This window comes from Etheostoma spectabile, chromosome 23, assembly GCF_008692095.1.
Source record: "Etheostoma spectabile isolate EspeVRDwgs_2016 chromosome 23, UIUC_Espe_1.0, whole genome shotgun sequence".
NCBI classification, from domain to species: Eukaryota; Metazoa; Chordata; class Actinopteri; order Perciformes; family Percidae; genus Etheostoma; species Etheostoma spectabile.
The window spans coordinates 7,327,476-7,354,097 of NC_045755.1; the positions used below are offsets into that span (position 1 = coordinate 7,327,476).

The 26,622-nt window shown below is 39.8% G+C and overlaps 1 protein-coding gene across 13 annotated transcripts in view; it reads right to left on the reverse strand.

Annotated features, from left to right (window-relative positions):
* The window catches only part of cald1a (caldesmon 1a), a 60,030-nt gene that overhangs the window by 24,436 nt on the left and 8,972 nt on the right, over nt 1–26,622 (reverse strand). For 11 of the 13 annotated variants that reach the window (XR_004327737.1, XR_004327736.1, XM_032505182.1 and 8 more), the window contains exon 2: nt 7,492–7,577. Coding sequence is in view for 11 of the 13 variants with exons in the window: in XM_032505182.1 (XP_032361073.1) it covers nt 7,492–7,568 (77 nt within the window). In the remaining 2 variants the exon portion in view is untranslated. Of the gene's footprint in view, nt 1–7,491; nt 7,578–8,947; nt 9,178–19,139; nt 19,165–26,622 lie in introns of those variants that run through there. The other 2 variants (XM_032505173.1, XM_032505172.1) reach the window with 2 other exon arrangements.

Consider the following 26,622-nt stretch of genomic DNA (forward strand, 5'->3'; position numbering starts at 1 on the left):
GTGAGCTGAGTTAAAGCTGCTTGGGTTTATGTGAGGTTTTACAGCTTGTGAACAACTGTTTCCTTCTTCCTTTCCTTCCCCTTTGCTGTTCTTTCCGCCTCTCATTTATTTCTCTCAGATGAGGAATGTTGTCATAAGATGAATCTGTTAACGCCCAAGCTGGACCTACGGGACGGGGACATCTGTGACGTCAGGTAATGATTTACACATGTGCATGTGTGTGTGCTTAAATCTGATAATTCAGCATATTTAAGGTTAGAAATCTGACCAAACCAAGATACGTTTTTCAACCTTAAAGCTATCTTATGTAACACAAACCACTGTTGCCACAACTTACAATATATAATGGCAAATGCTAAAATGTAGCATAATAAAGCACAAGAGGATAGTAAAAACTGACACTGATAAATATATTTTAAGTTTGCCAATGTTAGTTAACACTAGCTACAATGAGCTACTGGTCATGCAAGACCAAGTAAAGCTGCAACATGAAGTGAGGTTTTTTTTTACTGCTCCACAATCCAGCTTTCTATAAGAGAAAGAATATCATTTCTATTTTCAAAAGTTACATAGTGTCACTTTGAATAATTTCTTTGCCCCAAAAATCTTAGTTTTCTTTTTTAATTGCATTCATCTTCCATCAATTTGAATTGCGTTCCCCTGCAGTAGAAAGTACATTAACTCGTATTTAAAATGCCAGAGTGATATGTTGTTTCTGTGGAAAAAAAAATGATGAAACAACTGCCTTAACTCCTGGGGGATTGCGCCATCCGAGAAACAGCCCCAAATGTCATGAGAAAGAGAAAAAGACAACAGCTAAAAATGGAACAAAAGAGTCCTTGGTGTCAACAACAATCTCAGAGTTAAAGATTCCTCAGTTAGAGAAAGGAACAAACTCCTAAAAGCTGAATTAGCTTCCCTACCTAGGCCCCAAACTCTATCAGCATACTGACACAGAAATATGGGGAAAGGTGAAAACGGGGATAAGGAAGGGAAGAAAAGGAGAGAAAAAGAAAGAGCAAGTGAAATAGAGAGTGAGGATAAAGAGAAGTGGGAAATGAAAAACTGGAAAGGAAAGGGCGTGCACAATAATGGAAAAAGGAGTAATCTGCAGATTTTATCATAGACGACATCTTTTCCTGTACAGAATGATGTGCAGCCACAGTTATAAACTTCAGGTATGCGTGTCTGTCAGAATACAGTATGCAGCAGATTGCCTTTTCTTGGGTGGCCAAGTACAGTATGTAGGGAAAGCAAACTGCACACTATGAACTGACAGCTAATATGCACTTAGGTTTCAATGTGGCAGCTGTGTTACAGCTGAAACGGAAATTAAAAGTCTTGTTGCATATGTGCATAAATTCCTAATTTTCTTGTTTTTTTTGCTGCACGGTACCGTACAGCAATGCTGATTTAGGCAGGATTCTGTCTTCACAGAGTAACTGTCTGCATGGACAGCACCAGCACACAAAACATCGCCATCCCTGGGCCTATTAGGGAGAAATATGTCCAAATATTTTCTTTACAGAGAAATATCTCAGAAATGTCAGTGAAAACAATTTGGTAAAAACCCATGAGAAAAGACTTCTTCACCCCTCCTCAAGAGGAGAGGGACAGAGGGAAAGGGAGGGAGAAAAGTAGAGAAGAAGATCGAAAAGAAAAGCTGCTGTGAACAGAGGGGAGGGGAGAAAAGGAAGGGATGGCGAAGGAGAAGGAAAGAGGATGGGGGCTCTGCTTTTGCTGTCAGAAATGCTGACCCATTCCCACGCTGGCCTCTCTGGACTATTTCCCTTCCTACCGCCAGCCCAAAGAACCACAACGTACCCCGTCTGTCTCTCTTCCCCACCCTGCGCTTTGCTGGGCTGGCTACAAGAACACACTATGTTAGAATTCCCCTTGACTGCATTCATTCTTACTCACAGATGAAAAAGAAGTATAGCATGCAAATAAAACATGAATATAACACTTCTCTTTTGGAGTAAAATGGTATGATTAGGTTTAAACAAAATCAGCAGCACTAGCTTAACTCCTGTCGAATTTGATGTGGTGAGTTAGAAGTTGATCTACATGGCTCCACCTTTCCCGCCCTATCTCTATTGCTTTATCTGCATCTCCCTCTCTCTTCCTGACAGAACCAACAGGATTACGATGCAGGACCTGGGTCATGTTTGGAACGCTCCATTCACCCTGGGCGAGGATTGTTTGGCATGGCTCATTCACTGAGGATGGGTGTTATTTCCTCGGCCCTTCCTGGTCTCTCCGGGGGGAGGGCACGGCACAGATGTAAAGAACCAACAGGAGGAAGAAGAGGATGGTGGAATAGAGAAAGAGGATTTAGAGCGGGAGAAGGAAGAGGAGACTGAGAAGAATTAGATGGAGAATAAGAGATTAAGTGAGTGGGGAAGAGGAGAAGGTAGTGCATTTTAAAATGTACAAGGAAAACCAAGAGAAAAAGAGAAAAGCAACTAGAGAGAAACAAACTGACCTTCTGAAAAAGGACATCAAAGCATAAATCATCAACATTGTACATTTAGCAAAGTTCTACATAAAATGACAATAAAAAGAATATTGGCTCATTAAAGGAAACATGCTTATTTGCTTTCTTGCAGAGAGTTGAGAATGAGAAGATTGATACCACTCTGTCTGTGCAATAGATATGAAGCCACAGTCAAGAGACAGTTAGCTTAGCATAAAGACTAGGTGATGGAGGACTTAAACTGCACCAAAAATGTAAAAACAACTATGTGCAAGTAGAGTATTTCCCAAGTTGTTCCTTTACTTGCTATTCTAACTGTCCAACATACAACATAAAATGAATCGTCATTTTGGCCGTGCAATATATGTGCAATGCGTAAATATTCTGTTGGGGACAATACACTTCTCCAGCTTCATTTAGCAGGTAGTTACAACAGCCTTTTTTGGTAAACTATGAGTACTATCAATGTTAAAAAAGAAGAGTATTTCTAGCTGAAGCAGACACCCTTTGGTCACTGATTAACTGGGAAAATTCTACATCCATGTGCTCTATACAGGAAAAGACTGAAAAAAAAGATGCAGTCAAGACATTCCTGTGTGTTTCATTGAACATAAATGTACTATAGCACTGATGAGCCCGGGAACTAAAGAGCATAAGAGAGTGTGAGAAACCTTGGCAAAGCAGAAAACCGTGTGTGTGTGTGTGTCTTTACTGAATAGAACTAGAGTTGAATTGAAGCCCATTGTGCACCTCTATGTCAACATTCATTTTCTTACAACTATAACTGAGACTGATGTAAGACAGGGAAGCTTTGGCTGTTCCACACACAAACACACAGACACACAGACACAGACACACACACACACACATACAATGTTCAGGAAAGTGAATGGAGCTTGTCAAACCTTCATCACCTGATGCTGATCCAAACACGCATGCACGCTACAGCGAACGGCTGCATGGTTAACTGAATGCATGCACGCACCCTATGCACATGCACACAGCTTACACAGACTATGGGACACATACACACACACACTCTTTCACACACAGACAATCTCACTGTCCCAGCATGTAGGAACAACTCATGGAGACCTGGCCAGTAAACACTTATAATAGCCAGGAATTTGGCATTCCTACAGCCGTTATTATATGGCCCCACACTCTTTCTGCGTCTCTCTGCCGTCTCACAGCATGCTCAGTGATGGTTGAATGGAAGCAGGCCAGTGAGACAACATGTGGTTTTGACTAGTCCAACCGAGAGGGGCATGTAAATATTGATTGTTTCAATATATTGGCAGAAATGGAAACAATGTAGAGATGTAATCTTTTATCAAAAACAGGAGCAGCGTGTTGCCTGCCATATGAAATTATTGCTGCTCGGACCAAATAAACAGTCATGAACAAACACCCGCCGAGCTGAAAATGTAAATGTCCAAGGTGCTTACAACTCGTACTCTTTTTTAGCTTGGTCCATTTCTCTTTCAGTCAGTCAGTCCTCATGTCTTCCCTCTGTAGGATCTTCTTAGTCTACAATTTCTGCCAAATTTCATGTTCTCCGTGTAACATAAACACAGCAAAACTGCATAAATAATTCAAACAGCAGGGGGTTTATGGGGGTTTTAAGCAATGAAAATATAACAACGGCATTAACCTTCCTTTTAATAAGCTATTTAGAGGGTATGTGGGAAAATGAGGCATAAAAGTGTGAAATAAGTTAAAACAAAAAGATGCCAAGAGGGAGAACACTGCGTAACTGTTACACAAAATCCCAATGTAAAGGATCTTTACCCTAAAATAACAAAAAATGATTCTGAAGCTTTTGATAAAGTCTCTATGGAAGTGTGTATGAGTAAGTTTGTCATATTTTTTTTAAAGGGTCCCTTAAATTTGTTTATTGAAGTTGCACTAAGCAATATCTTAATAGCAATATGAGTAAACTTTAAATGCTCTTCTTGAATAAAGCTTATATTTAGAGAGCGAGGAGTTGCAGCGTTCAGCCGGACCGGCGGGGGAGGGAGTATGTTTGCAGACGCGACACCCCTTCTCTTCATAGTCGTCAGATTCATCTACCATATAGTCAATGACATAATCAAAATAAAGTGAGGCAGGGCAGTACAGCCCGATCCGGCAGGGGAAAGTTCTAGCCCGACCAGGCTCCTCTCTCCTTGCCCTTTCTCTCTTAATTATGCTGTAATAGTTTTAGCCTGCCGGGGGACTTCCTTTGACACACTGAGCTAACCTCTCCTCTCCCTTTCCATCTGTGTGCATCCATGTCCCAGAAATGCTTGTTACTAACTTGGGGATCTTATTCCCCGAAGTCCTTATGATTTTTTCGCCCAGCATGTTTTCTTGGATTAGGGTGGCACCGGGTGGTCCTGCTCCGCGCCCTGCTACGTCCTGTTGCACAGTGCTACGCTCTGCGGTGCCCTGCTACATCCTGCAACACCTTGCTATGTCCTGCTACGGTCTGTAATGCCCTGCATTGCCTTGCTATGCCATGAACTACTACAACTACTATTTCTAGTCATCATTCCATTATCTTTATTGTGAATACTATTGCCACTGTTCATCACACCCCCAACCAGCACAGTCAGACACCGCCTACCAAGAGCCTGGGACTGTCCAAGTTTTCTCCATAAAAGGAAGTTTTTCTCACCACCGAGGTTTCTTCCTAAAAGGAAGTTTTCCTCGCCATTGTCACACTAAATGCTTGCTCTTGGGGGAATTACTGGAATTGTTGGGTCTGTCTAGACCTACTCTATCTGTGAAGTGTCTTGAGATAACTGTTGTTATAATTTGATACTTTAAATAAAATTTTATTTAATTGTAAAAAGGGACAATTCCCCAAATTGCATTAGGCTAAAAATGATCGATTCTTAGATGTGTCGCGATTTTCTCTAAAACAATTCAATGCTCAATTCAGATTATTGAAAAAAAAGAAAGAAAAACAAAAAACAGGATCGGATAATGGTCAACAACTTAGAGTTTAGGCAAGAGTGCAGAAAAAAAACACAAAAATGGCCAAAAGGACAAAAACATTAAATTTTGTGATCTAATAGGACATATATAAAATAATTAGGCAAAACCCATAGAGGCTGTTGATCTACTTTATAACATTACATCTGACCACCTCATTTTTCATGTTCTAAGAAGCCAATTCTCCACCTTTAAACATGACTGAGCCTCTGACATGGAAGATTACTGTGAGAGAAGGTGACTTTCACAAGCAGTTTAAGTCTTAAGCATGGAATGACTACAAAATAAAAGCCTCTGTAGAAAAAAACATTTCATTACAACTCATGTGTGACAAATATATGTCTAACAAACTCCCATTTATATGTATATTTTCGAAATCACACATGAAAATGTACATAAAAAAAATTGTTGCATCGAGATGCATCAATAATTGGTTTAGAATCGAATCGTTGGCCTCTGAATTAGAATCAAAAGGTGCCAAGAAATTCCCACCTGTAAAATATAAGTCGTTTAAAACATTGCAACCATATTGTCAATTTCGGCAACCACTTTAAAAAGTTATTTTTGAGCCCTGCTAACATGTGCCAGGTTGCCAGAAACATGACTCCAAATGAATGAGAAGGAGACAACTTTATAAGGTGATAATATATGTCTGTGATGTGTTTTTAGCTTGTTCCATTGCCCCCAATGGAATAAAATCAATCAATTAATACAAGTTTAAAGAATTGTGACCAAGATATGTACTGCTATGCAGTGGCAACACTGTTTACTACCACAAGCACAGTTGAGTATATCTGGCACTTCTGTACTGCAATTCTTTGCTGATATTTATGTTGATACCATATATCTCTGATAAGCTATCGGAGCGATAATATTGGTCATGTAGATTTATCAGTCCCCTTTATTCACTACCCAGACTAAATAAGTAGAACAGTAAAAATACCCTTGTTGGACTCCATGCCATACCCCTGTGGAAATAAACTTGGCACCATCCATACAGCACACACAAGCTGGCAGACACTTTATTTTCAATGAATGACTTAACCCTGAATTTTATACCTAGTATATCTCCTTCACTATTGTGGATGGTGCGCATGGTTTTGCAGAATTTCATTTATACAATAAATGCGATTTTACCTTGAGCAAAAGGCCTTCTTCATTACTAATGTAAATACTGCTTACATATTCTTTGTGTCATAGAAAAATTATCAGTCAGAAACATCTATGCATTCAGCAGTGGCCAGGTCTATGTCAGCTTGTTTTTCATCAGTGATGGGAGTACCAGGCTCGAACAAAACTCTTCCCACAGATACATCAAACAGGCGAGTAACCTTGGCCAGTATCTGCATCCACATCTACCTCATCCTTAATTGGAAGGGCTGTAGCACAGATGAAGAGACATTTGTGAAAAGGCGCTATATAATGCTTCCTTGGCACACTGTATCAAGCTCTCACAAAAAAAGTCCCTTTTTACAAGTTTTGATTACTACACTTGGTACTCAATCAATTTGTTGAAATGAACTTTAGCTCAATCAATTTCTTCCATTGAATCAAAGGGAGTTCACAAGGCTGCAGTATCTGGGAGAGAAAATTGGTAAGCGGGAGGGCGTGATTGAACATTCCCACTTAAAGGTCATCTCATTGCTTATCAGATTTCTTATCAACCTCTTTTTTCTTTCTAGCCTGGGTTGGGGAAGCCAATATTTGCTGAGCAATGTTTTAAAAGACCAAGAGGAGGGTCTAAGCCATAAATGCTGGCTTCCTCCTGCTCCAACTTGGCAAGAACATCAGAGGAGGCGCACTGTGCATTGACAACCAGTGCCTCATTACACAACCCAGGCTGCTCCTTCAGCTTCACACAACTATCGTAGTAAGAGCTTCAGTGACAACAAGTTCTGTGGCTGGCTGCAACTTCAAATCAACCCATTGTTAAGGACTGACTTTTTAAACACTTTCTGATTCGCAAGAGAATTAGTTGGAAAATCCTGGAGTATTAATCCGCAGACGTGAATGACGGAGAATAAAATGGGTCTTACCGTTCGGCTTCCAGGCGCATCTCCTCCCGCTTCTGCCTCCTCAGCTCCCGGCGACGCTCAAAGTCCATTTCCTCCATGATTGTGCCCTGAGGGATGACATCACCAAACACAGAGACGTTCTTTTACTTAATTTCAGGAAGGAAGAACAAAAACACATTAATTTAGATATCCTGAGAGGGCAGATATGCATGTTCCCTTTCATAAGAGTATATGAAGAGGAATATGTATAGTTATGTTTGCAATATAGAATAATGCTAGTAATACTGTTCTTCTATGAGGCTGTTTTGTCTTAAAATGTATTATCTGATGTAATGTTTTAAGTTTTGAGTGGCCCCCAAGAAGAGTAGCTGATGTAATGCATCAGCAAATGGGGATCCTAATAAAATCAAATAAAACAAGTCAAAAAATCTTTAGTTTTCTGGATATCAAAGTACTTTGTTTAAAGTCAGAATCCTTAAGATTTTCATTAAATACAACCCTATTTTTTTTTTTACTGGACTTAAATTGCCTTTGCAGACACGGGATTCACAAGAAACAAGGCAGCATTGTAATCCGGGGTCACTGTTACAGCCGTGTCACAGCTGTATACGTTACTGGTAATGTAAACGGAAAATGCTACTGCTGCTGCTTGACATTAAAAGCATTTAAGATGCCAAACGGGGTGGCTTTTGTTGGGAAGCAGCCACAGGAAGCACAATGCATTTGTCTCCAGAGTTTGCACTAACAGCAATCGCTCATCAAAACATTTCGATATTTTGGCATTTTGAGGATGTTGTCATCAGCATATTTAAATTTTTGCAAGGAACAAGAATAGGCGAGTAACTGCAGAGTAAGTGTTTGCTATGGTATTTACAGCTATTACACTGACGCCAAATCGCCAAATCAATCAACCCAATCAATCAACTTGAAGTACAATCCCTCTTGACATGACATGTCAAAAGTGTGTAGCAATATCTTTGTGTTTAAAAGCCTCAGCCTTAGGTGACAACTGCCTGGCTGAAACCTATGCCCCAAAACTTTGGTGGAAAACAGAGAGGTGAGGCAGACAAAGAAGAGCAGGGATACAAAGACAGAGGAGGGAGCAGCCAACACAGGATGTTAAGAGCAACTACCACTAAAAATACGCCGCTAGGGTACGTGACTGGATGTGCAGTGAGGACCGAGACCACCCAGGAGCTGCTGAGTCTCCATCATACATCTACGATCCTAGCTAAACCCCCCAACAACATCTTCAATACACTGGAGCAAAGTAAACAGACCCTAGCTGAGCACAAGAAAGATAAAGGTGCATGGCAGTTCATGGGATAAAAAGACAGCACTGAATATAGTCACACTAAAAACACTTTGTCCTTCGTGGTGAAATAACGAGAGTAGGAAAGTGACTGTGGCAGAAAATAAGCTTTAAAGTGCAGTAGGACAATCTGGAGAAACAAAGAAAGAATTTTGACTGTCATACCTTGAATTAGCCTTCAAACAATGTGTTTTTCTTCACACCATACCAGCTTTTCACAATGCTCTCTCCAAACAGAGATAAAATGCAACAGCAAGTAATAGTCTGCAACAGCCTGGCCTCAGCTGACAAAAAAGGCAAATGCCTGTTCCCTTCGCCTTTCTGCTAGTTGTCCCTCCCTTCATCCCTTAGTGACCTCCTTCCTTCTTTCCCTCAGCGTTACCCCCTCCCTCCCTCCTTCCTGTCTCTCCTTCTCTCCCTATCTCTACTGTTAACTTTTCTTGTGTTGTTTACCTACATGTCAGAGCTTGGCTAAACTCTGCTCTAGGACGTGATTTAGCACTTGAGCCCAGCTTCCTGTGTGCTACAAGCATGCTTGTTTCTTGTATCTGCAGTTGCATACAGAAGGGGTCAAAGACAGCCTCTTTATACATTGACATATGTATACGAGTAAGCATGCACACAAGCATGTAGGTGTAACATTACAGTGTTTGGCTGCATACAATGACACTAAGCGTACTAATGAGAATGCACAGATGTACAGGAAACACACAGACAGGAGAGAAGTGCTAAAAGAAACTATGACCCTTCTAACCCTCACGCTCCCCACTCTTCTTCTCCCCCAGTCTCCTCCCCCATGTGAGCCTATACAGTAAACACAGCCTTGTGTCCCCGTTATTTACACTGTAAAAGCCTCTGTGATTCAGAAGAGATATTTTAAATACCACAAAAAGTCACTCTCCTAGATTCACTCTTAGTGTCATTTGTGAAACGAGGAAGAGGGGGGCAATTGGCACTTGGATATGGGGTTATTCATACAACCGTAATTAAGACGAAATGAGAGAAATAACTAAAACCGACAAGGCCTCCAAACATCAGTCTAATCACATACTTCCTAGAACCAGCGACGCCAAGGGAGAATGTATTAGCAACACAAGCACGACAGCATATGAACTTGAAGTTATTGTTGCAAATAATGCGTGATTTATGCAGCTGAGAAGACAGCGTTTTTCATTCGGTGTTCAGTTTTGTACATAAATGAGTTACAGACCATTTAAAAGCATGACATTTACAATGATAATTAGAATAAAAGTAGGTTTGTCAACAAAATGATTACAAAGTGGACCATGCAAGATTTTACATGAATAATAAACCTGCGATAACTATATTTTTTCAAGCTGATGTATGCTGTAAGAATAGGGCTGCTGACTGAACGCAGCACAGTCACATTGTCTCGTCTCCACATGGGAGAGCACCAGGCGTAGGACAGAAGAGGAAGCCTGTGGCTTGCAGACAAGGCCCTCAGTAAGACATAGAAATGTAACTGTTGTGTATATCACCGGAGGGACCACCCACACTTTGCAAAAGCTAACAGACGCAGAACGAGAAAAAGACAGCATTCCAAGTTGAGCAACCTACAGTAACAAGTTTGTGACATTTTCAGACTTTTTACAACAGCTTATCTTAGCCTGTTTTCTGTAAAACCTCTTGTTCCTTCCTTTTGCTGCGTCTGTACATTTTCTTCAACCACTTTCATCACTAAAACCTGCATCATCCATCCATCCATCTATCACATCCTCCCTTCTTATTCTGTCTCTTTTCTCTTCTCCTCCCCCTCTTTCTTTTTCCCTGTCTGCACCAACCTTCTACAATGGCTATAATGACACATTTACCAGTCAAATTACTACCTGTCGAGACTGCCAGACCCTGGCACAGAACACAGTGTCTAAGTGCCAGTCTCTTAAAAAGCCTTAAAAGCCAAGTTGATATTATCCTGACAGCCACTGGTATTACAGCACCTTATAATGCCTCTATCTTCTCAAGAAGCCTTGAGTTAAAAGCACCACAACAATGGGCCCCTATTGGCCAAATGAGGCACAAAGTAGACCAAGCAACAGTCAGGCAGTAGCTGAAGAATAAGTATGGGCCAGCAGCACATCTATTTTTGGCTTTGGTGAAATGTTCCTAACGCTAGTTAAGCATTCTGTGAGAAGAGAAGACTGCAGATTTTTGGTCAGATTTCTTACTGTGATACTCAGAGCAACTATCCCCTCACAGCCTTTGGACAAACACATTAATCTCCACATTATGGCTATGGAGCTATGTAAGGAATGCTCCTATTTAACCTCTGAGAGGGGAACTTGAAAGAGCCTCCAAATTACTCATTCACATGCCAGTTACAGACAACTCCTCCTTCGCGAACTTTTTGATGTGCAGTGACTGTTTTAGTTTTTGAATAAAGGGAATCAATGTGAAGATAAACGAGTCAAAACTAGCTTAGCGCACGTTATGCGCCTGCCAGCTGTGAGGTTGGCAAATAAAGGAACAATGATGACTCGTTGCAGCTGGTGATTACACGGCTTAGTTACTAATCACCAGAGGCGGGACCAAGTCCCTGTTTTGCAAGTCTCAAGTAGTCTCAAGTCCCAAGTCAAGGTCAAGACAGGCCAGTTCAAGTCAAGTCCCACGTCAAGACTAACAAGTCCCCAAGTCAAGTCCAAAGTCCGAAATTTTGTGTTTCCTCCTTAACAAGTCATAACGCAATAGTCACCAAATCTAAACAAAAGAGTAATAGTAAATTAAATTTATTATTATGAAGGCCTTTCCAAATGTGCATTTACTTATTTTAAACAGGTTGTATCAAGTGCTACTGAATTTAATAACACAGGCATTCTATTACCATGTTTTACATAGACATAAATTAACAAGATAAATGTAAAAGGAAAAAAACTCATTTTACGAATAAACTTTCTGTGTATGCATGTGTGTGAGAGAGAACGAATGCAACTGTTTCATTCACCCACAAGGTCGCACAATTTCTGTTACTTAGAGTTAAGTACGCGAGAGGGAACCCACGGAACCCACAACACTTTGCGGACATTAGGGGTGGGAAAAAAAAATGATTCTCTCTAAAACCTTTCTATGCTCGAGTCTGATAAGTTAATAATCAATTTTTAAAAGTAAAAAAATAAAAAAAGTACATCTATTTCATTTATGTGTTGATTTTTATTCAAAAGTTACTGTCTACAGACATGTACAAATCAAAAAATAAGTTTTGATTATATACACATGATCTAAAGATTTTACTGTGAGAGAAGGTGACTTTAACAAGCAGTTTAAGTCATGGAAGCATGGAATCACTACAAAATTAAAACCTCAGTAGACAAAACATTTCATTACAACTTGTGTGTGACAAATACTGTATATGTCAAAATCTAACAAACTCAGATTTATTTTAAATCGCTCATGGAAATGTACATAAACAATCGCAGCCCAGGTGTCACATCCATGGAAAAGAGATATCAAAATGCTTTGTAATTGACGTTAAGGATTTAAAGTTAATTTGTCACTCATGCTAATTACCGATGCTTTGCGGGCGGACATACTGGTCCCCAGGAAAATAAACAGTAGGGAGCAGATTCTAGATAGTAATTCTGATAACAAGTAGTCTTCATACTCAAACTAAATTATCTTTGGTGTCATCATTTCAAACTGGCGCGTTTCGACATAACTTGTTCATGCTTCTCTCCGATCTGCGGTATGTCAGACTGGGAAATGACGCGTTCATGAAGTATCGACTTGTTGGGAATTAATAGCGTTAGTTGATGTAGAGAAATGAATAGAGATCAATTTATTACTAAAGCACGTTTTAAAAAACATTCTGTTTAATCTTCGTGTTTGGGGAAAGGTATCAAGTATTTTCAAATCAAAAGGCTCAAGAAGTCACGAGTCATTAGTGTTGAAGTCTTTCCTGAAATTCCCGGGTAATTCTCGAGAAGTCTAAAGTCATCAACTTTGTGACTAGAGTCCAAGTCATGTAACTTGAGTCCACACCTTTGCAAATCGCATACAGTTTTAGGTCTTTATGACAGTAAAAAAAAAATGTAATTAATTGTACATGCTAGACTCACACATGTTGGAGCATGACACCAAAATAATAAAGACAACGATTTGACATGAATCCTCTATTGATGAGCAACATGATCCCACAAGTAAGGTAGTTCAACTAGTAGTAGTTGACAGTTCTAAACAGAACAAGACTACATCTATGCTAGCAGCTCTGTAGGCTTTGCCTGTAAGCTAAATGTTAATGTCACAAAGCTAACATAACAATGCTAACATGCTAATGTATGGAAAGTTTAATGTTTAACGTCCACCATGTTTGCAATCTGTTTTAGTGTGTTAGCATGCTAACATTTGCTTAATTAGGACTAAAGAAGTGCAGTTAAGGCTGATGGGAATGTAGTTTTCCAGGTATTTTGTCATGAACTAAATTATTTTCAAATCCAGGGTTAATATACCTTTGATTTTCTGCAGTTGTTATCATATCTCTCCATATACCCTAAAACAAATGGTGCATTATTACTAGGGTTGCTTGAGTAAGGACATAAACGCAAACACTGTTGCACTACATATACAGCTGCTGGACCACAGTTCTCTGGGGAGGGGAGGGGAGGGGAGAAGAGAAGAGAGGAAAGGAGAGGAGAGGAGAGGAGGATTTATATGTCTAGCAGATATGGAGTCACAGCTGTGCAGGTGTCCAGGTGAAGAGAGGTATTCCAGTAATCTGGAATGTGAAGGCAACACAGGCACAAAGCCTGGCCTTTCTAGTTGTTGCATCAATGGAAGGAACTATTTTGTCCACCTGCTACAGTTGTTGGTATGCTGAAGAACTCATGAACCACCTCCACTCTTTCAGCAGTCACATGCCATTTGGTTTATCAGAAATAACATAATACCTTGGAGACTACATGACACACGAGATCCAAATGCTACAGTGAAATATGCTATTGTAAAACAATAACTGATTACATAAAAAATAATCATATTAGTATAGTATAATAGTATTTTGACATCAGCTGTCTTCACCTTTCAATATTTAGTCAGCCAGACTACAAATGTAGGGCTTCTAGTCAAAAGTTGAAGAAGACAAAAATACAATTTATCCACATTCTGACAAAATAGAGGTTTTTATTGTGACATCCTTTTTTCAAATACTGTCATGGGTCTCCCAGATGTGCTTGAAACATGAATCACCTCTCTTTCACAACAGAAATGACTGCCACACAACCTCTTTCTCTGTCTCTGCAAACAGCTTAAAGCTGTGTGTGGAGTTTTCTTGGAAACAAAAAAAAGTTATGTTTACACTCAGTGTTTTACGAATTTCCTGCCTCATAAAACACTTGCAAAGTTGATTTTTTTGCATTTACATTGGCTAACTAGCAGTCCTCAGCCCTGGCTTTTGCTGCTGTATTGCTCCATTTTGCTCCATAGCACCACTAGTGGTGCCTTGCTCCAAAAGCACCTTGGCAGCAAGGCACCCCCCAATTGCATGTAGCTATAGGACAACCTACTGTGAATTGTCCATTTATGAGAGTATTGGATGCTAACTTGACAGGATATGAACACACTTACACTTAAAGACAGAGACAGAAGTCTATTGGTTTTGTCAAAAGCTAAGATATAATGGTTTCTAGTATTTGGTATCTTAGTATTTTGGGCAAAGAAAGCATGATCATTTTATGACCATTTTATCACACAGATAACGCTTCTGCAGTAAAACAGAGAGGGAGAGAGAAATAAAGAGAGAGATACTGCATGCCTGTAGGTATTCCACACAAACAGCTGTTTTTGCTGAGGCTCTAGGGACAGTTTGAGTTGGGTAAACCTAACGTTTTCTGCAAGGGTAAGGAGTCTCCTGAGATTAGTCTGACAGGGTGGTTAAAATATGTTCAGCCTGTGTGTGCATCACTATAAACAGTATTTAACAAACAGGATTTACATTTGTAAATGTGTTTTGTGTGTATTTATGTAACTGTGAGCGGAGGCGGTGCATATGAATAAACACATGCTTTTTATTTTGTTTCCACTTTAGATAAGTGTGAGAATGTATGCTTTTTATAAGAATATCCAATAATACAGAAAATATGTAAAAAAAACTGCAAGTGCCGTATGTGTGCGTTTATGGTACAGTAAATGTATGTACATGTGTGATATCCATCACCACCTCCAGTGCTGTGTTTGGAAAGCTGGCCTAGTGGTTGTGGTTCTCTGTGCTATGTGTCTCCTCTCACACGTCCAGGCCTCGGCAGCATTAACACGTTTACAGATCCAGGATGCAGAGCGGCTGTGGATGAGCATTCATAAATTCACTGGAGATTTTTGGCGCACCGAGGCCAAGAATCTCTCTTTTATTTCCATCTCCGCTCGTTCCTCCCTCAGCTTCATCTTTCTCTGCCTGCCTTTTAGAGCCTGAACGATTTATTGATGCGGCGATAATTTTAACGGCTACTGTGTATTGTTAGATAACAGGACTGTCACTTATCAGAAATTTAAATTGCTGTTTGAACTTTGGAAATTATTAAATATTGTTTCTGTAATGACCTTTTGTTTGCATAAGCACAACAGGCTGTAAGCCAGCAGGACCTTTGTCCATCTGACCCACTGCAGTAAACTAGGCTAATGTTGTTGTTTTTTGATAGCGCAAAACCAAGACTAAGCCCATAATGATGACAGTAACATGAGGATGCATTTTTGATTTTACACCACAGATGGAAAAATCATGGATAAACATAAAGCTGCTTTCTGACGTTGTAAAAGGCCTTTGAGTAACATTAGCTTATCATGTTAGCGTGTTAAATTTGCTTGTCACTCAAGTGAGGCAGCCAAGGCCCTGTGAATGAACGGAAGCAAAATACTTTAGATTTAGTCTACATTGGGTGGTATCTGAATTCATTTTTAACAAATCTGTTCAGGTTGCAGATTGTGTGAGTTCTGATTTTTGCTGTAAAGAAGTTAACATCTCTAGTATGGAGGTAACAAAAATTGCAGTACAGAAATGCCAAAGATGTGTGTGCAGTTAATGATTTAAAGGCAGCATTGTTTTTTTAAGTTTAATATGTTATCAGGTTTTATAGGCTGTTTCTATTTTTTACATATTCAGTATATGTTGTTTGTAGTTGCTGATACTATTTGATCCAAATTTAATTTCCAGTTTGCAGTTTAAAATCTACTGTTATATTAGCTGTTAGTGTTAAAAGTGTTGTTACTGGGTGCCCGGATAGCTCAGTTGGTAGAGCGGGCACCCATATATAGAGATTTACTCCTCAATGAAGCGGGCCAAAAAGTAATCTAAAAGAAAGGAGGAATCCTTAACAATACCGTCTGTTGTTACTTTCAAATATGAATATCAGTCTCAAAAATCCATAATTTGGTTGCCTATGCTGTGTTTGCTCATGCAGTTTTCTTTTCTTTTACTCTCCTTTTTCTCACAGTTTCTAACTCCTCTTGGACCACAATGCAGCAGCTTAGCCAACAGCTGTTCAGCTACAATTTGAGAGATTCAGGGTTGGTTGGGTATGAATTCAGCTTAGTAATTGGTTTAATTTCATAGGATTTACTCGCGTCCAAGCAGCCAAGCCTCTTTATGTATCTGTCTGTGTCTGCATTTCATGCCACAGTGTGAATATCAACCACAACAGCTTCTGTTGTCAAAAATGAAGTCTTCAGCTTCAACTATATATTCTAGGCAACACAATAAGGTGGCCAACTGCATCCAACCCATGCTTAATCTCAATACCATCTGCTTTCCACTCACACTCTACGTCCTCCAAAACAAATTTTTGAAAAGTGTGGCTTCGGCTGAAATGAGGAAAAATTTCACTGAGCATGAGCAGAGGGTTTTCATAGGCAAACCTAACAAGCTAAAGCCACTGTGGCAAGTAAAATATGGTGGAATAATGTGCTGATGGTTTTGGGGGTTGGGGCAAGAAATGGGCTACAGTCCTTGAATGCCACAGATGCAATGTCATTGACTTTAGATATGGCGATCAGACACAATCCTCCCTCAAATCGCATTGCAATCTCCTTTGAGCTGACTTTAGCTTTCTGATAGAAGACAAACCAACGAGGGGAAATTTCACATCGGTGTGGGGAAAAGACCTGAAGGTTAAAGATGTTAAGTTTCCATTTGGTGAAGAAAAAGGAGACTCCTGCATTCCCAGACAATGGTTCACATTCCATAACACGTCTCTGTGCCATGTGAATCACACACACTGAGACAGACAGACTAAGGTAGGAGGCGCACGCGCACGCGCGCACACACACACACACGCACACGCACACACACACACACACACACACACACACACACACACACACACACACACACACAACCAAGTAAATCTCAATGGAATACCTTGGATTCATTATAGTTTAGGGTGGAAGCAGGTTTCACTAAGCACTGCTGGAATTAATCAACCAGTGAGTTTATTAAGTCATGACTAAAAATCAACAATCAAAGTAGAGAAAAAAACATCTTCATTTACTCTGTTAATATTTTAGTCTAACACTTAAAAAACTAAGCAAATCTGCTTCAGATCAGCCACACAGCTGTCAATAGATGCTGATTAAAATGTTGCAAAATCTGATAGTGACATCACCAGTATCCAGCTGAGCCCCGCCCACTTCAAAGCAGTGTGAAAAGCCAAGACAAAACCCCAAATATATCATTAAATAACCGAAACAGTTCAAACGCTAGTTGGTGAAAAATGTTGTGTTCATGTAGGACCCAAGGCTGAACATGAGAAAATAAGCTAGGATAACTTTTTTTTTTAAATTTTTTTTTTTTATCGGTTATTGGAATAAGCTTGTTTCTTCTTTCAAAAGACACATTTAAAGACCAACTTCCTGGTTGAACTTTGACCCACTGTAAACATACAGTTTTCCTGTGCAATGAGAGTTTATTCGTAACATACTGACCAAGTTTTCAGTTTTGAATCCAATATTAAGTGGTTTAGATAATCTGGCTTGACTCTTTTTGTACATCCAGTTTGATTGCGTTTCTTGCCCTGTTTTGTAGTGATGACTCCATGTTCCCAGATCTTAGTAATTACTTATCACACCCAATAAAAAAGATGACGAAACTACAATACGTAATACCCTAAAAACTGTACTTATTAAGTTATGTCCGACTCAGCTCTAACCATCATGACACAGTCTTATTTGTTCAAACAGCATGTTGTGATAGCCTCATGACAATAAATAGCATTTGTTTCAATTATCTTTCAACTGCCAAATCTCTTTTGGAAAGGAAGCCGTAGTTGGATACTTTCTAAACTCTTGTGTTGCCCTGATTAAAACAAATGACTCTCTATGTAGCATTCTTCAATTGTGTGTTTTATTTTCCACTGTCAGCCAGATAACCTCACTAAACTTTGAGCACACTGTCATCTATCGAATATATTTAGACTATGACTCACTGTTCTTTTAATAATTTCTCCTCTCACGGTCCCACACAGGGATGTGAGTTTTTTGCCGCTCATTACACAAGCCGCATGAGATCTCAAGGTATTACGACCTTTCACTCCTGTGGAGCGAAAGCAGAAAACACCTGCGCTTCACCAGCCGGCGTTCCCCTCCAGGTTGAGGGTGTGTTTATGTCTTTAAACCTCACGCCTGAACCTAAGTCACACTTCAATTGCAATAAAAACATTTACCCAACATGCCATATTCATCTTCTGAATCTCACAACTTTTGGAGAGCAGGTTTTATCACACAGATAGTCCATTTAAACTGAAAACATACCATCTGTATTCTCATTTTTGGAAAATCTAACTAAATCCAGCTTCAGCTAAAAGTTTACTTTAGAGGTAACCACTGAAATCAGATGATAAATTTGTATTTGTCAGCTGCAGATCCAATTTACCAAATTAAATAACTGCCCAAGAGAAGTTCATGTAGCAGTTGACTGAAAAGAAGGGTTATAAAACATTGTTCCGACTTTTAAATTGTGGTTTTAAGAGGGACATTTGCATTAGAAGTTGGATTCTTGCTGCCCAAATCATAAATAATACTGTAAAAAGGCAACTTATTTGTGAAACAGCAGCAAGAGCCAGCACGATTCCTCTCCGGTCTTTGACTTTTAAAAGGCTTGTGTCCCTTTTAAAGTGCAGTTTTAGATGCTACACCCACAATCAGGCAGAATAGGGAGAAAAAGCTTTCCAAAAAGTACAAATCCCACACAAAATAGGGATGTTTGTACGGCATCAAAAGGCTACTGCTCCCTGGCTGTGCTCCACATGACCAAATATGGAAAGAAAAAATGCTGCCTTTTCCCGTAACCAAACTGGGAAAAAAGGGGGGGGGGGAGGTTCCTTTGCATGCTGCGTGCACAGCAAGATAGAGCTCTCACACTCACTACACAGTGGTCGCAGAGTTGGCTCCCTCTCAGAACAGCATGACTGATGGTGATGTTGGACCTGTCCTGACATCTCAGCGAACACTGTTGGGCAGACACACACACACACGCACACAAACACACACACCTGCACGACTCAAGAGTCATGAAAGAGAGGCACACCGATCCTTTCACTACGTTGACATTTCATTTTTAAACACACACAAAAGCTTTCTTCACTTTCACATATGAGCTCTATACTGGAGTCTCAGCAGTGCACTTTGAATCCGAGCCCCCTGGAAGGGAACATTCCTCTTGGTGAAAAAGCAGCCGTCTCAAACGCCACAGTCCTCTGCCTAAGTTAGAAACAGTTTGTTTATCTGCCCCCCTTTGCTATATGAAGACTCTGACATTCTCCTGCCACTGCCGCACTGCAAAAAATATGTGGGTGTGTCATTTTTGCAAGAAACTTATCAAATTATTAGGGACATTTTTGGTGTGTGTGTGTGTGTGAACCACCAGCAATGGAGGAAAAAAGCTGGGAGATGGGGCAAAAGCCTACACAAAACAATAAATAAAGGGAATTGTAGGCCTACTTGATTTTTTTTTTAACAAAACCAACTTAACAAGTCACTGTACTTTTGTTTTCAATCTTAAAATAATAGTTTGACAATTTGGTAAATATGTTTATCTACTTTCTTGATGAATGTTAGATGACAAGATTGATACCAGCCTCATTCTTGTACACAGCATACAAAGCTCCAGCTAGCAGGCACTTAGCTTAGCTAGCCCGGAAATTTAAAACATTGGGAAACAGCTGGCCTGGCTCTGTGTGATTGCTTAATCAATACAAAAATTCAAATGTATAAACGTATATTTCTTGTAACAGTTTAATCTATGCTTGGTGACGGAGAATGGACTGTAAATATTTTATGTACTTTTTATATTTTGCACAAAATATATATCTTTTTACAATCTTAAAGAAAAAGTTAGCCATTTAGCAAATACACTTCTAGCAGTGAGTTAGATGACAACATTGATACCACTCTCATCTCTGTATGCTACTGTATGAAGCTAAAACCAGCAGGTGATTAGCTTAGTTTAAAGACAGGAAGCAGGGCGAAAAAGGGTCTGTAAGTAAAAGAAATCACCTAGCTTAATTTGTTTGTCTTAAACCGTGTGGTTTTAGACAGGTTAGTGTTACTGTTTCTTCCTGCTACCAGTCTTTATGTTAAACCAAGCTTATTACCTGTAGCTGCATCTCCCTAAAGTGAAATAATCTGTTGATTGATGGTACAAGAGTTTCACTAGCATCATGATAATATCAATTGAGTCAAATATAAATTTGCTGACCAGCAATGAACAAAGTCATTAACAACCCATTCCGGCTATTTCCTATCCTAGGATTCAGGCGGTTTTAGTTTTCACCACTGCAGCCCTCTTATGTAAGCACCTCCTTGCAAAATACATCACAAATTCTGGTGGAAGTTATCCTGAATATCAAATAATCTGAATAAATATGCACCCATGCACTTGACATGCAATGTTAACAGTCTGTTGTGTAATTCCACAAGGACATTTATAGTCAAAACCTTCATCTTTTTGTCACTCAGAACCAAATGTGATGTCAGAACATACATGCTATCAAGGGCCAAGACTGTATGAAAACCACATTATAATAGTATAAAACAAACCAGGACTACTGAATAAATACATGCAATTTGTCCACATCATTTCCCTGTCATAACAAACCAAAGCTATGATGAATACACAAGGACAACATCATTGAGTCTTTCAGTACCTTAGGGCACACTGTGACTTTTAAGTCTATTAAATAGGATTGTAAATAAATTATGACAGACAGATGCTGTATGAAGCTAATGACAAAGGAGGTGATAGTAATCTCAATGAACAGGTCATTTAATGGTCTGTGGAACATTTGGAACATGGAAACCTCTTGCATCATTGGCAGAGTTTTCTCACTTTAGGCAATGCACACCAGAACATGTGACTTGTCGTGAACCCATTCCTCATCCTTCTCTCAGCTCCATTTCCAAAGGAAAAGCAGGCTCCTCTTGTTTCTTTAGGACATCCCGTCTTGACACCTGCCTTTAGTCAAAGTAAATGAGGCCTGGGCAGGAGTCTGTCTCTCCTCAACAGGACATTAATCTGCTACTAGTAAGATGACCAGACAGACTAGTGGAACTAGAGTGCTGATATATGGCAGGTTTTAGTCCAAGCACTGCTACTGCCGACACTGCAGCGACAGAACAGTTTATCCAGCTGATGGCAATAAAGCAGAAAAAGGATAAAACAGGACGGAACAGAGCAGAAAAGACCCCTACTACGCTTAAAATCCTTGCTTTCTTTCATATCTGTGAGCTAAAGTTCAGCTCTTATAACCAGAAACTGAAAGCGCGCCTGGCAATAAGGCCCCCAGGCAAGATCCCAAACTTGTACTTTTTTAATAAGTAAAAGTCACTAGGGATATGCACCAAAGCTCAATGACTAAAATGTAAAAGCATACGTGATTAGCATGATTCACAGCAGCCCACAGCCTCTGGTATACGGGCAATAACATGACATGCTGGAAACATTAAGTGGAACATAAAAAATGTATTTCTCATAAAGCTGGAGAGGTTCCTGATGTGTTTCTCTATGACAAAAAATGGATCTGCTGAACATTTGTGACATGCTTCCTATAAAAGCCACGTTCTTGTCATGATGGACGCCTGGCTCTCCGTGGCCGGAGAGAAATTACACTTTGGTGAAAGAAAGGAGAAAAAACGTGAGGGATTAAAAGGAAGGGGAATATAAACGGCATAGTGATTAATGTGGCTGGCTCAAATCACACTAAGAGAGAACGTCTTCCCATCATACCTTACATGGAAACATACATGGGATTAGAGTGAGGCTTAAACGCATGATGCAATGCCCCCACGTACTGAGAAAACATGACAGCTGAGTGCAAACCCTAACACAAGTTTGCCTTTAGCAGAGCACATATTTATTTAAATCTCTCCAAATGTCATAAATCTTTATCTGTGTTGCCTTGTTTTAACACACAAGTCAGTAAATCACAGCAGCGGAATGCCAATTTTTTGAAGTGTGCTGCGAGGCTTTTCAAGGGTATTACATGACAAGGTATTTTTTCAAAATAAGGGGCTGCATTCCTGGAGATAGATAGGAGAAGATTAAGGAGCGAGTATAAGCGTAGTAGGGTTGTGGGTGGGGTGGCGGGCAGGCGGGCAAGACGACCTGACCAGGAGGGATTATTCACAACAGTGCTTTCAGTTCATACTGGGAGAAATCGAGGGTTCCTTTAGCAAAAGCACAGACAGGACACTTGCAAAAATACACACAGAAATAGGAATGGTAAAAGAGAGATTTTCAGAGCAGACAGCCAGGGATGTTTTGTTTTGATCGTATGACTCTCTCGCTCTTTCTCTCTCTCTTTCACCCTCTCTCTGCGTATTCATGCGACCCTGACATGCTCTCAGAGAGTTGATGCGGGGCCAAGCCAGTTAATGGTGGATGTGCTGGAACTCATAGCCAGGTGTGGAAACTGCGAGATATCTCTGATCAGTATACTCAGAAAAGTATACGCAGACAAGTTGATAAATGGGCTTTAATGGACACTGACTTAGAAAAGAACATTTGTGGGGGGGTTTTACGTTGAGAGGCATTCAACAGGATCAAGTTACATTGCACACTTAGGTCTATCACTGTTACGGTCCCTTAAAGGTACTTTACACAGTTATGTTTGCAGTCAGTGTTTCTCTCCAAGATGTGTTATGAGTATTCTTAAACTTTTATAAGCTTTAAAGCTGTGAAAGGTAATTTGTTTTCGACATCATTGGGAAACAACCTTAGCATATTGTAATTCAAGTGGCCTAAGAGATAACTAGACTTCTACATTTCCTCTTTGCTTTGTTTTCAGACTTTAGAAAGTCTAGCCTGTGACAGGAGACTTTGGCCAATCACAAGTAGAAAGCTTTCCGATTGGCTGTTCTGCACATACATTGCCCGTGCAACAGAGAGGGGAGAGCTGCGGGATTTCGTTCTACTTCCAATCCTGCAATTTCTTTGCTCTCTACTTACTGCGGCTTTATTGATTTTTTGTGGCCACTTGAAGTTGGGAAACAGCAAACTATATACGCGTTCAGCAGATCATGTGTCATGTGTATGGCCACATGGAAAATGTAACTCCATAATTCACTTTTCTTTTAGCTAAATGCTTAAAGTTGGTGCGTTTGGTGTTAGGCAAGTAACGAATACAGCCGACTGCTCCGACAATAAACAAAGCTAATCAAAACAGTACTGAAGAATGCAGGAGATACTACCTTGTTTGTACAAGTTAAACTTTTATTTCTTAATTTCTTAAAAGTTGTAAGGGCTAGAAAGACGTGCTGAAGGCTTAGTTCACGATACAAATGAAATTGAAAGTTCAGCCAAATACAACATTAACAAAAGGTTTTACCTTCTTAGTTAACAACAAATGTCTATACCACTTAGCGCTTCAGCACGACTTTCTCACCCTTAAAACAGCCTAACTAAGAAGTAACAGTTTAAGTCATACCTACGTAGGAGAAACCCAAGTTTAAGTTGTACGTCGGACTTGAACCTAGGTTTTGGCCGACGGGATGCCCAAAAAAAAATTCAGGGCTTCCATAGGGAAGCGGTCATATGTCAGATGACAACACTTTTTACATTACACACAATCATTTGATTCCTATTGCAACTTTAAGGCTTGAAAGAATTTCCTTTCTGATAAAAAATGTTTTTAAAGCAGATTTTTTTTAGCTAACAATCATCTGATTTCCTGCCTTTTGCGCAATGTTCCTTTTTTTGCTGTGTTTTCATCAATAACGGTTGAACAGCTTGAAAACTTTGCATCTTGTTCGTCTTCTTCTTTGTGTTTTATGTCTTCCATGCACTACACATTTGCATGAATCTACCACCCTCTACAGTCAGCAGGAATACATTTTGTATTGCATTGATAGGAAAAAGCGCAATACTACGTTTAGGTCTATCTAAGAGATTAAATTCAATACTTAAGGAATTTTACTGTAATGCTTTTCTCCAAGTGTAAGCTGGTACATATCAAGTTTGCAGCCAGCACAGGGAATAAAAAACTTATTATGGGAAGGAGGACTGTAATAGAAAAAAAGCCGAGCATAGCTCTTGACAAAGGACTGCAGAAGTCAGCACAAAATTCTGTGAAGTAAACCAGTCCTAATCCCAGTCCACCTACAATGGTTGACAGATATGATGCCAGGAACTAGAAAAGTAAAGCTCTTTGATTGAAACGAAGATGAAATCCCAACAGATATCATATCTCTGTGGAAAATATGGCATTTTTTCCGATCTTTCAGTGGTCTGTTGGATCAAATTTTACGGTATTAAAGCATTAGCATTGCTTTTGAATGAGCGGATGCACATTCTCTAAGTGACAGAGAGCTCACCTCTCCTTCCAAAAAATACATTCCACTCTCCTCATACCTCAAATCCTTTCAGGGCTCTACAGGGCTAAAGTTCACTAGCTTTACCAGATCTCATTTTCGTGCATGGCTGTGCTGGCTGTTATTATTAGTGTGGCAACCAGCCAGCTACGTCTACTGTTCCCCCTCGAGGTGAAAGACCCGAGCCGGGGTCTTTAATCTGTAGGTATACAGTAGGTAATGTATGACACCTTATACTCTACACTTTCTGCAGGTGTGTTTGTACTGTTTTCATTGTTTCTGTCAGTCTAATAAAGGTAAAAGTGACTGCCAGTGCAAACACCAGAGAGCTTCTTATCTGCCGTATACAGTGGCAGAGGCGCGATTGTCAGTAGAGCGTCTTGAACTGTGTCCTTCAGGAGAGTTACCCCCAGTCTGTCTCTATTTCTTCTCTTTCTGTGGTTATGTGACTTTGGACAGCATTGCCAGAAATTCCAGGAAACCCTAGAGCTTCATGAGACATAACAAAGCTCTCTCTCTCTCTTCCTCTTTCTTCGTCTCTTTCATTGAAGATTACACTTTTTTTCATGTTTCTCAGTCTGCCTTTTGCCGGCCTGCAGCTCATTCTCCCTGGGAGTGTAAAGTAAATGTATTCAGTGGCTGATTAACTCATATCATACTATTTTAAATGGTGAAATTTCTTACTTTAAATGCCTGTGCTAATTCTAGACCACAGATTATTTAGACCATGGAAGATGCGATCATTGAATGCCATTAGCATGATGTGGCATTTACCACTAAATTGAGGATAAAATTCAGCTTTAGAGGTTAATATATGTGCGGTACTTAAGCCTCCTAATTCCTAAATTTATTAGAATAACACATATCTCAGACAGCCATGAAATTGTAAATAATTGAGCGGTGCTCTTAGGAGGCTTCTCTGGTTGCTCCGTTGAAGTTGCTGCAAGCTTTTTTTAGCTGATGGCAAAACTGGAAATGAGATTTGGTTCACAAAGCAGAGCTAAATGGGAATACATCCAAAACCACAGCCGCCCCCCCGGCAATAATCTGTCCATGGGGGGTTCATCCATCTCCTTGTGCTTGAAAATTGTCTCCTCCATCTGGGTTACTTCTTTTCTCAAACACATAGATGCATGTCTAAATGCCCTCATACACACACCTACAGACATACCTATTCACCCCACCCACCACCCACCTTGTGTTTATATTCAGAGCTTGAGTGACTGGTATTTCATTTCGACCTGCCCGGAGCCCTTTTACACAGTTTGGCTTGGCCGGTGTACCATTACTGGTCATTAAGTCTAACCTGAACTAATAGGGGCCTATTTTCCAAGGTGGTCTCCCAGGTGGCTGTCACAGAAGTGAGTGGCACTGCGGGACTCAGGGCTTGACTTAGGCCCACTGAGTCTCGTGAAAAATCTGCCGGGACGCAAGCCAGACTCCATCATACAAGGGACGCAGACTCTTTGATAACAAGAACACATTGTTCTAGGGGGGCGTCTGGGTGTTTTGTTTCTCATTAAGGCGGGTTTAATGAGGCCAGCCAGAACGGGCACCCCATCTCTCTAATGCACTATTTCTGCCTTCTTCAACATCTTATCCGATGAACTATCAACAATCTGCCTAAAAACATTTGCTCAAACCATTTTCTTTCAAATTCATACCAAACACCTAATTATGGTTTCTGCTTAAGATTATGTATAGCCCTTATGAATAAAACCAAAAAACATAAATCAATATGTTTAAGCAGCCAAACTGTAAGTTGAGCTTCACCAATATTATCTTAATGCAGACATTTTGGTAACAGTGAATATATTGGCAACTTAAAAATAAAAATAATTGTAAAAATTGCAGTAAATTAATGCCATTTTTAGGTCATTTAGATACAGTGTTGCCATTACATAGTTTGTCCACCAGAGATCACTGACAAGTTTTATGCAGTACCATCAAAATGCTCATACTATAAAAAAAACTAATTTACGAAATATTTAAAAACATTTAATAGTTATGCATTTATGAAAAATATGACTTTTTGGCATACA